The sequence below is a fragment of the Ailuropoda melanoleuca genome, chromosome 9 (assembly GCF_002007445.2).
Source record: "Ailuropoda melanoleuca isolate Jingjing chromosome 9, ASM200744v2, whole genome shotgun sequence".
NCBI classification, from domain to species: domain Eukaryota; kingdom Metazoa; phylum Chordata; class Mammalia; order Carnivora; family Ursidae; genus Ailuropoda; species Ailuropoda melanoleuca.
This window is the reverse complement of record NC_048226.1, coordinates 6,467,463-6,478,431: the sequence shown is the minus strand read 5'-3', so window position 1 is coordinate 6,478,431 and position 10,969 is coordinate 6,467,463. Positions and strand designations below refer to the sequence as shown.

Sequence of the window (10,969 nt, the reverse complement as noted above, 5' to 3'; positions counted from 1 at the left end):
CCTGCCCCCTCTGCTCAAGAGCAGGCCCTGCCACCACGTCCCCAACGCCTTCCGGGCCTGATTCACGAGACACCTCCTCCAAGAAGCCTGCCCTGACCACCTCACTTGGGTGGGCCTTGGGCCTCCACAGGACTCAGCACTTCTCTCTCACTCCTGTGGTCCAGCTGCTATCTAACAAGGCTGAGGCCTGTGATCTCAGTCAAGAACATCAGGAACAAGGGGCGCCTGGGTGGCACAGCGGTTAAGCGTCTGCCTTCGGCTCAGGGCGTGATCCTGGCGTTATGGGATCGAGCCCCACATCAGGCTCCTCTGCTATGAGCCTGCTTCTTCCTCTCCCACTCCCCCTGCTTGTGTTCCCTCTCTCGTTGGCTGTCTCTATCTCTGTCAAATAAATAAATAAAATCTTTAAAAAAAAAAGAACATCAGGAACAAGCATCCCACTGACCCAGCGCTCACTTCTGCCATTTCATCTACCGCAAAGAACCTGAAAGCCCTTACCAGTAACCCCATTCTGTGGGTGAGGAAACCGGCTGAGAGACAGTAGGCCTTGTGCCCAAGTCCCTCCCTCTCCCTCCCTCTCCCCTCTCTCACACACACACACTCTCTCTCTCCCCCCCCATCACCACACCAGGCTGTGACATCACCACCCACGCCCCCTTCCAGAGCCATGCAGGCCTGCCTGCTGGTAACCCGGGGATGAAGGGGACAACACTGCTGCCATCGAGCAGGTGGAAATGAGAGAAGTCAGGACCCCCAGGGGGCTCAGGGCTGACCGTCTCCTTGCCCAGAAGCCCCTCCCACGGAGTCCACCAGGGGGCCTTCACACTCAACACTGGCCACTCTGGGTGCTGTCACTCGGGCAGGGCAGCTGGCCAGGGCTTTGCGTAGGCCTGCCCACTCAGCGGTGTGCCCAGCAGTTCTGCAACCCTGCCTGCAGGGGCCCGGACAGTTAGGGATGGGCAGGAGGAGATAAAACTCCCAGGAGAAGGATGCATGTGTCCCCCACCTGAAAGAATGCTCACTCGGCTCTGTCTTTTGGGGGCACTTGGGGGTGGGGGAAGCAGGGGTGGAAAGCCATGCCTCCAGCTGGGAGCAGGCTGGGGTATACGGAGTTTTACATCACCGTCTCCCCAGACGCCTGCACTCTGGCCACTAAAGACCTCTGCCTCCCAGCCGGACCGATGTCTGTCGATGTCTGCTACTCGCACCACCCCGTGATGTCCAGTGCGAGGTCAGCCCCACACTCCTCCCAGAGAGAAGGGCTACTGGGCTAGGGAGCGGGTCGTTCCCAGGCAGGCTCAGGCCTGGGGCAGCTTTGCAGAGGGTGCCATGTCGGCATCCTAGGCTCAAGGGGGAGCCCTCTACAGATCCACTGCTTCCCCACAGTTCGTGCCCCCTCACTCCTAGGCCTCCTGATGAAGTCAGACAGCCTTCCAGGGAAAATGCCGGTCGGAGGGCCACTGAGCCAAAGGCCAGGACTCTCTGCTCCATCCCTCACTCTGGGAAGGACCCCATGGACGAGTGCTTCTCATAGACCAACCAAGGATCTTGTTAAAATGAAGATTCTGCTTCCATAGGTCCAGGATGGGGCTAGAGCCCACGTTCCTACAAGCTCCTAGGTGATGCTTCTATTACTGGGTCCTCGGAGCTCACGTTGAGTAGACGGCTGTAACCCGCTCAACCCAGCGAGTCTCCCACCCTGATCCAAGCCACCCTATCTTCCCACAGACTTCCCTCACCCACGATGGCCCTCTGCCCCCATTCTCCCCACACAGCCTAAGGGATCCCTTCTAGACACACTCCAATCATGTCCTATTAGCACTCCCCCAACCCCCACATGGCTGCCCCTTCTTCTGAGAATAAAGATCTGAATTCTTAAAATGACCCATATAGCCCAGCTCGTCTGGCTCCATCCACCTCTCCAGCCTCATCACCCAGCAAGCTGGCCCTCACTCTCTAGGCTCCAGCCACACTAGCCTGCCTTCTATCCTTCGGCATGCCCCAGGGCCTTTACACTTGCCAGCTCCTCACATGCCTGAAATGCTCTTTCCAAGTTCTTCATGCAGCTTGCTCTGTCATTCAAGCCTCCACTCAAAAGCCATCCCAACAGGGGAGTCCTCAAACTCAGACCTCAGCACCACTCATGTGCACACATGTACACACACACACACACACACACACACACACACAAGCACGCACACACCAACACTCTCACCACCCCGCTGGAATGCCGACTAGGGAAAGGAGAAGATCCAGATCTTGAGGAAAGCAGACAGGACAGTTTCCACAACTTGCCAGGTTCGCCCTCTTTTGGCCTAGGAGGGAGCCAGCTGGGATAGAACCATGAACCACGCAGGCAACTTAAACAGGCAAAGGCTGCAGAGCCCCCAGACCTGTCCTGTACCACCAGCCTAAATTTCCTTTTAGCAGAAGGCAGTCTTTAACTCCCCATTTAAACAGTAAGGCCCAAAAAGGCAAAGACTCTGGGAGAGGGAATGCAATGACTTAAATTCATACTTGAAAAGGGCGGGTCTCGAGTAAGACAGGAAAAGCAGAGAGCCACCTCTCCCCCCCTCTGCAGCTCGGCCTAGTGAGCCCTGCAGTTCCACCAGTAGCCAGCAGGTGGCGCTGTGGCTGCAAAGAGTGGAACTACCCAGCCCTCAGAGAGCCCGGGGCTGAGACAGTGCCTCAGCCCAGCCCCTGCAGCCTGACCTGCGCAGCGATGACTTTTTCCTGGCTCATCAGAAACCTATCTTTTTCTCGTGCCCCCCATCACTCCATCTGGGACTCTCTCTAGAAAGGGCAGCAGAAAGGGACCAGCTCCAGCCCCAGGACTCTAGAAGTCCCCATGTTTGTCTTGAATGATGAGTTACAGGTTTGTTGGGGGGTGTGGGGGGAAGCACTAAGTGGGTGGGTGTCAAAAGCCCAGGGATCTAGAGCAATTTTTAATACCTACCAGCTTGTGTGCACTTGATAAATAATTTATCGGGGCCTCCCTTTCCATATTCATTCCCTCGTTCATTAAATGTTTATTGAACATCTACAATCCAGGCACCGTTCTAGGCACTGGGACTACAGCCGTGAACAAAACTTCCTGACCTCAGGGAGCTGACATCTGCAAAACAGAACTCATGCTACGCGTTCTAGAAGTTCAAGAAACCAATCAGAGTAACAGAAAATAGTTCGACAACTGAAGGGGTGTCTTTTTTTTTTTTTTCCTCCCACCAACCGAAATGCCAAGGGTTGGCAGACCGCAAACACGGAGGCAAGCACGCTGAGGGCCAGGTGACCCCTCCCGTGCGCACCTCCTGTGGGAACCCAGGTCCCCCACCTTGCTGCCGTGCCAGCCAGCTCAGCCTGGCTGAGAAGGAAGCGGGAGGGGAAGCCCATTTCTTAGCACTGACCGCAGCCCCCGTACTCACCATTCAGCTCACAACCAAGGAGCTCGAAGCGGAGGGTGCAGCCACGGTGGCAGATGATGGGCACCAGCCGCACGTACTGCACCTCCAGAGGGAAGTCAAACAAGTTGACCTTCAGGCCACTGTTGTCCATGTTACCCACAAACATCTAGGGAGAAAGCAGATTGGAAGAATGGGTCAGTGTGGGCAGTCCAGCTTCCTGGCGTTGCCTTACCTCCCGTCAGGCCTGGGAGGCAGCAGAGCCAGCAGGGGGTCAGTTCTTCCTCTGGCCACCCACAGCCCTCAACACAGTTTTCCCTTCTCACACCTTTCTTGGTCATCATGGGGCCTGGGCATAAACCCCTGTGTTGCACACAGGGTCACCTATCACCTATAGATAGGGTGCCTCTGCAAATTAGGAAAAGGCACTCCTTTCTCAAGACCCTTTATCATACTAATTTCCCCACAGGCAGAAGTACACAAACCTAAGATGTCTACATCGTGCATGCTGCTCACTTACTAATGACATCCTTGAGCAGTATACAACCTGCACAACTGTACATGGTAGCCCTGAAGGCTCAGAATGCATCCGACCTCCACCACTACAGCCACCCTCAACAGGTCATTGAACCTTTCTGAGTCTCATTATTCTCATCTATAAAGTAGGAGCTATCACCTGTAACCACAGAACACAGGCATAACGTGGGTTTCCCAATTTCAGGGAACCAAAACGCAACTGGTGACCCACCACATGGCTAATCACCCAGCGTACATACCCTGACTCCACTGGGAGCCCTCAAATAGCTCTGGAGCCCCACAGGGTGCGGACCACAGTCCTTTAGAGCCCTCACCTTGTCTCCCGTCCCCTCTGTACTCTGGATGAACTGGAACTTGCGTCCACTGACGCTGTAGGCCACCTTGAAGGTCTTCAGGTACTCGGCGCTGCCTGCGCGGCTGGCGCCCTGTGTCACCACGCCCGTCACCCGCATCTTCCGCATCAGGTTCACCTGGACCCCAGGCAGGGAGGACAGTACCCTTATCTCCCTCCCGGGTCCTTTAGACTCCTTCCACTCCCCCTACCCAGAAAGGATGGGGCTTTCTCATCGGGGCCTCTCAGAGCTTTGGGCCCAGTGCTCAGGAAAGCACACTAAGAGGGACGAGGCCCCCAAAGGCTTCATCCAGGGCAAACAGCCCCTCCACAGCCTGGGGTCTGCTCCTCATCCGGCCCCCCGCTCCAGCACACCCCTCCCCACGCCCCCCCTCGCAAGGCTGCCCTCCACTTACAGATACTTTCACCTGTGGGAACCCACGACCTTGCTACCTGGACCTCGGTTATGACCCCCCAAATGCAGGCGTACTCGCCTCGCCTTGTCCCCTCCCGTCACTCCGCCCACCCCAGAGCCACTCTTTCCGTACCTGGATCCAGGGGTTCTTATCATAGTTGCTGGCTGTCCAGGCATTGACGATGCCCGTGCGGTGCAGACGCGCCAGCTCTGGGGCCCAGCGCTGCAAACCCATGAAGCCCAAGTGCACAGACGAGGCAGAGATCTGCGAGTCGGAAATGGCACCCGTCTCCATGCCCAGAGGCATGGCGCAGGCTGCAGGCGGGGGACAGGGGGAGGTGGCAGTCAGGTGGCCACCCGAGCACGTGGGCCCCAGAGCCCCAGAAAATAACACTGTGTAGCCTCTGCCGAGACCCAGAGCAGAGACCAGGAAAGGACTCTCAGGGCCCAAGAAAAGGGGCATGGTGAGGAAGGGGGGGTTCTGGACAGCCATGGGGGCTGGGACCCAGGGCTGCCCAAAGGTACCAGGCCAGGCCAGCACTCGTGGCATCACTGGGACAGGCAGCCAGCATCTCCTGCCAGGCTGTGGTAGACGGTCTTGTTTTCAGAGGGTGTCGAGCAACCATTATTCTCGGGGGGGGGGGGGGCCCGGATGGTGGGAGGGAATTCCAGTGTGGCCTGCTCTTCTCCAGTGTCCCCAGCCCACCAAGAGGACCACCACATCCAGCCCAACCCCTGGCTTCCCCAGGATGGCTCTGGGAGAAGGGGCACCCCAGCTGGCAGCGAACAGTACTTGTACTGGACATAAAGCAATAAGCAAGTCATGGAGCGCCTGGGGGGCTCAGGAGGTTAAGCATCTGCCTTTAGCTCAGGTCATGATCTCAGGGTCCTGGGATGAAGCCCATGTCAGTCAGGGTCCCTGCTCAGCGGGGAATCTGCTTCTCCCTCTCCCTCTGCCCCTTCCCCCGCTTGAGGTCTCTTCTCTCTCTCAAATACGTAAAATTGTAAAAAAATAAAATAAAATAAATCAATAGCAAATCTGCTTGGATTTTCTACAGTCCCACTGGTAGGACTTTTCCAGGTATAGCGTGAATGCCATCCCTTTTTCTCTCATACCGTTTGTCCCTTCCAACTATTGGTCTTAAACCAGCCATTTGCCAAGTTGCCCCCAGCCAAGGGGCCATCACCTTCACCATTACCCCAGGCATGTGGTCCCAGGAGGCCGGGCCCCTCTCATCCCCCAGAGATCCCCCAACCAGAAAAGCCAGGGACAGATCTATTCTGGCCGCGACAGCCCACGTTCATGCTGAGCTCAGTACGAGGACTGTCTCGCCGAGAAAGTGCAGCCACGCAGCCAAGATCAGCACAGGCCAGGATTTGCAACTGGGTCCTCATACCTCACATGTCCACACTCTAAGGGACCCCACCGTGCATTCTTTGGGCCTGTGGTCTCCTTGCGGGCTCTAAGGACACACACCACCTAACAAACAAGGAGGGGCTGCAGGGGTCCCTCTGGGGGCTCCCCCGCCTTTGCGGCTGCCTCCTGCCTTCTGCCCCGGGAGCTGCCACATCCAATCTGGGGCAGACCCCAGGCCGCAAAGGCCAGGTGGGTAATTCCAACCCAGGCACACCCATGGTTACCTTGGCTCCCAGCACAGTAATTAGTGGGCACACCTGGCCCCACCCTGCGCTGTCTGCCTTAGTGACCCCCCAACTACACACACACACACACACACACACACACACACACACACACACAGACACGCACACATTCCTCCAACCAGGATCTCAAAAAACACTTGCCTCAGCCCCGAGCCCAAGGGACAGGCCCTCCGAGGTACTCTCCCCCATCCCCCAGCACCCACCCAGCTGGCCCAGCACTGCCTCCTGCTTCTGCAGATCAGCAAACCTCAGCATCCCCACATCTGCCCGAAGGGGAACCGCCTGCCCCTGCCCGAGATTCTTAGTGGCAGACCCACTAGGCCAAAGACACTGGACGGCCCGCCCGCAGCAGGCGAGGGCGAGTCCCAGCTTGGTGGGAGGGACTCCAGCTGGGCCAGGAGGGAGGACAGCGTGGACAGTCACCGCCAGCGCTGGAGGCTGGGCACCCACCCAGGGCCATTCTGTGGCTGACTGGATAACCAGCAGGCCAGGCAGGTCAGCCCCTCTGCACACGCCGGGCCTCCGACCGCCTGACCGTGAGGGGATGGCCCAGCCTGCCCAGGCCTTTCCCTCCTCCCTGAGCTCTGTGATGAGGCCACAGTCAAACTTGGGCCAGGAACTGTCAGACTGCAAGGCCCCAGCCTTACTGTCGGACCTCCTGGGCCCTAAGATGAAAAATGTGTTTGTTTCCCCATCTCGGGAGAAAACGCTCAGGAGTTAACCCTAACACCCTGTGTCTGGTTCATGGTGACCCAGGCAGCAGCACTCCCCATGACCTCTGGGGTCACCACCACCCTTCACTCCCCTGCAGGGACATCAGGCCCGGCTTGCAGTCTGAGGACAGAAGGCCAAGCAGGAATTAGTCTAGGACAACAGAAGCACCAACTGAGGCTCTGTCCCCCCTCCATCTACCAGAGGCGGCCCCGAGGCAGGGAGTGAGGCCAGCACGTGGCCTGGGCTGCTCAGGGCCTCCCAGTCGGAGCAGGCACCCCAGATACTCACTGGTCTCACAGTGGACACCTGTATAGCCATGAGGGCACTTGCAGACGTACTGGGTGAAGACATCCCCTCTGTGCGAGTCGTCAACCACCTGGCATTCGGCATCATTACGGCAGGGGTTTGGAAAACAAGGACCTGGGGATGGAGAGGCAGGGAAGGTGGGCAGGGGATCAGGAAGGAGCCGGGGACGGAGACAGGCAGCAACACATGTCCCAGAGGACCCTCCACACAAACTCGGCCCCCTGCCCACCTCCCCCTGCCATCCCCTCCCTCTCTCTCCTCTGCCTGACAGGAGCCTGGGCCAGCCTGGAGTCACGAAGGATCAGGTGTAGGCGAATCAGTCCCAGTGAGGGAAGCACCGGCTTCCCAAGTGGCACGGGGAGTTTCCGGGGAAATGCTGGCAGACCAATGGGGACCACTGCCCACCCGGGACGAACTGGGCCCAGCAGCCGGGCCACACAAGGAGCTGGGTGTGGCGTGGGAGGTGGGCCCCGGGGCAGGTACCTTTCTCAGTCTCATTGCAGATCAGGCCCGTGAAGCCTTCGGGGCAGAGGCAGTAGAAGGGGGTGTCGTCCTGGCCCAATAAGCAGGTCCCACCATTCAGGCACTGGCTAGAGTCACAGAAGTCACCTGCAATGTCACCAGCTCCGACTGAAGAATAGCAAGTCATTCATTCAGTCAACACGGGGCGGGGGGTGGGGGGCGGCTATGTGCATGCTGGGTCGCCGAGACAGGGAAACCAGGTGTGGTCCAGGCCTTGAGAAGCCAAAGGAAAGCCAAATGGCCAATGGGTAACGAAGAGGCATCGCCAGCTCTGTGAGAAGCCTGCAGGAAGGGCCACTGGAGGTATGGTTTCTGCCAGATTTGGAAGTTTCGCAGAGGGGACAGGTGAGCTGGGTCTAAGAGATGGAGTGGAGTGTGCCCAAATGGGTAGTGAGGAAAGAATGTTCTAAAGAAGGGCAGAAGCACAGGGCCATGGGAAGCTGGAGAACCAAAAGACAGCAGAAAGGGTAGGTAGGGGCCAGACCCGCAGGGACCTTAGGAATGACAAGCTCAGACCCTCCATCCTGCAGACGGGAAGCCCTTAACCTTCCTTCAGCTGCCTACCACTGTCCGCCGGGGAAAAAAACCAAAATCAAAAACATCAGGGATTCTCTCTCAAGCGTGACGTAGGAGTGGGGAAGCCATTTCCCATTCTGGGAAGGAGAATATGGAGAAAAGGCCATCTGCAGAGCTGTGGAGGTGTCCTGGGGCTACACAAAGATACCTAGGCTCCCGGGTGAGAATGTGACAGGAGTGGCTCAGGTGAGAGGCTGCCATGGGCCTCCTGGTGAGAGAGGAGTTGGGGGGGGGGGGGNGGGGGAAGAGGTGAGGAGGAAGGCCGATTTGAGAAACACCGCAGAGGGAGGAGGACACCTGGAGAGGACCGTACCGCTTCTGGTTGGGGGCCTGGGGGACAGATGTGAGCCATCAATGCAGCCCACCAGGGAGGCCAGGCGCATGGGGGATCTTCTAGCTGACCTTCGCATCCCAGAAGGGCCTACCCCATCATGTGGGGTAAGACACGAGAAATGGCCTTTCCTCCCCATAGGGTCATGCCACCTCAGGCTGGGGCGGGTTGGGGGGGCGCCCTCCTGAAATCCCAAAGCTCCAGAGAGCTGGGCCCAGCTCCGGAGAAGGAACAGAGAGAACAGGGAACACCGTTAATAAACACTGGAGCACTCAGAGGGCCACCTCGGCCGCGCGCCTGGGAGCTTAAGGCGTCTCCCAATGAGCTATTAGTCATTGGCTTTAAATAGCAGGTTAATCCCCTCCCCTGACCTGGCAGGCTGCGGGCACTGCCACAGACAGAGGCTTGGGAATGGCCAGAGTCCTGGGCTCCTGTCCCAACAAAATCCAACTCCACTTCTCCCCAACCAACCGCACCCTCTCTCCATTCTGCTCCAGGGCAAAGCGGTCCACTGGGGGAAAAAGTAAAGTGAAAGGTGGCCCCTACCCTCACTGCACAGGTCTTAGGCTGACTCACTTGCGCATAAGCCATGGTACTTCCCCTTTCCGGGAAAAGCCAGATCACCCTCCACAAAACTACCTTGGCGATTTCAGAGTCCCGCCTTTTGGGTGATTTCTCCAGACACATTTAGCCAGGGCTCAGGTTGTGGGGACAGAGAGGAGTGGAAAGCGGCTTTGAAGCCCCAGCTGGGCTCAGGGTCGCTGGACAGCCACCAGCTCCGAGTCCCCAAGTGAGCGGGAGCTTGGAGGGCCCTTGAGGTTCTGGCTCAAGGCCTGGGGGTCAGACTGTCACAGGAAGACAGCGCCGGGGCTCAGCTTTGGACCCCCCCCCCCCCCCCCCCGCNCTTGGAGAAAATGGAGGGGGTGCCCGAAGCGCGCCGATCATGGGCCCCTCTTCCCAGCCCTGGAGGCGACTGACTGTGTGGGCCCCACGGTGAAGAAACGGGGCATCCCCAGGACCAGCCCGCCGGAGGCCCAGCTGTGCGCGGGAGGCCTCCTCCGCGGGGGAGGAGGAGCAAGGAAGATAGAGCGGCACGCCAAGGCCGCGGGAGCGAGTCGGAAGCCACTAGCCCAGAAGGCAGCCCTCTCCAAGTCCCTCCCCAGGCTCTTGGCCCCCCTCCTGGGCCCTAGCCAGAGCCCCATCCCCTTCCTCCGCCTTCCCGGCCCTCGCTCATCCCACCAGACACCTACAACCGGGGATGCAAAACTCCAATGAACACACCAGCCGCCGGAGCTGGCGAGGGGGAGTAGCCAGAGAAAGTTGGCTGGACAAGGCTTATCAGTACAAGAGTCCTAGAAACTTCCAGGTGGAAGACGTGCCAGAGTCGGGCACAGTTCAATGGCCTCATTTTACAGATGGGAAAAGAGAGGCCCGACACAGCAGATTCCTTTGTTTTGGATAAGCCCCATCCCTGGGGGCCGCTGGGCTGTCACCCGGTGTCCCGAGTCCCCGCCCCACTCTCAAGCCTCTTTCGCTGCCCAGAACACCAGGGCGCAGAGCCCGCAGGAGAGGCCGAGCGCATCGCCGCGTGCAGCCGGGGCGCAGCCGGAGAAGTCGCCCCTCCGCACGGCCCCGGTTCTTCGGCCAAGTTTGTAAACAGTGGAGGTGGAGGGAGGGCGCCGCGGAGAACTTCCGAGCGGCGCGGAGAGGAGGGGCGAGGGCCAGAGGGCGGCGCGATCGACTCACCGGAGGCTGCGAAGAGTCCCGAGGCGCAGAGGAGCGCGCCGCAGAGCGCGGCCAGCAGGCGGGAGCCAGGCATGCCGTGGGGACGCGGGCGCGGGAGCGGGCGCATCGGCCGTGCACACCGCGGGGCTCTCGCTCCTGCTCCTGGACGGGAATAAATCAGGCGGCGCAGCACCGCCCCGGCCCGCGTGCTCCGCCCAGGCCCTCGAGAGGCGGACCCGGGGCGGGGCTCCGCGGCCGGCCCGGGAAGGGGGGGCACCGAGGGGTCCGCGCCCCCGCCTCCCGCCTAGGCCACGCCCGGCGTCCCGCGGGGAGCGGATGGCCAGGGCCCGAGGCTTGAGTCGCCTTGACCGAGAAGGGCTCGGGAGGAGGTGTCTGGTGTTTCGAGTTTTTTTTAAATTTTAGACTTAAGATGCTTAGCCCTTACCCATAAT

General features: G+C 59.3%; 1 protein-coding gene across 2 annotated transcripts in view; it reads right to left on the bottom strand.

Annotated features, from left to right (window-relative positions):
- Window positions 1-10,719, bottom strand: part of MFGE8 (milk fat globule EGF and factor V/VIII domain containing) — a 13,250-nt gene extending 2,531 nt beyond the window's left edge. The window contains exons 1-6 of one of the 2 annotated variants that reach the window (XM_019800004.2): window positions 10,539-10,719; window positions 7,847-7,993; window positions 7,346-7,477; window positions 4,815-4,996; window positions 4,250-4,405; window positions 3,423-3,567 (exon numbers count right to left, since the gene is read on the bottom strand). In XM_019800004.2, coding sequence (XP_019655563.1) covers window positions 3,423-3,567; window positions 4,250-4,405; window positions 4,815-4,996; window positions 7,346-7,477; window positions 7,847-7,993; window positions 10,539-10,644 — 868 coding nt within the window. In that variant the 5' untranslated portion in view covers window positions 10,645-10,719. The remainder of the gene's footprint in view (window positions 1-3,422; window positions 3,568-4,249; window positions 4,406-4,814; window positions 4,997-7,345; window positions 7,478-7,846; window positions 7,994-10,538) is intronic. The other variant, XM_002919555.4, reaches the window with a different exon arrangement.
- Between the last annotated feature and the right edge of the window lie 250 nt (window positions 10,720-10,969).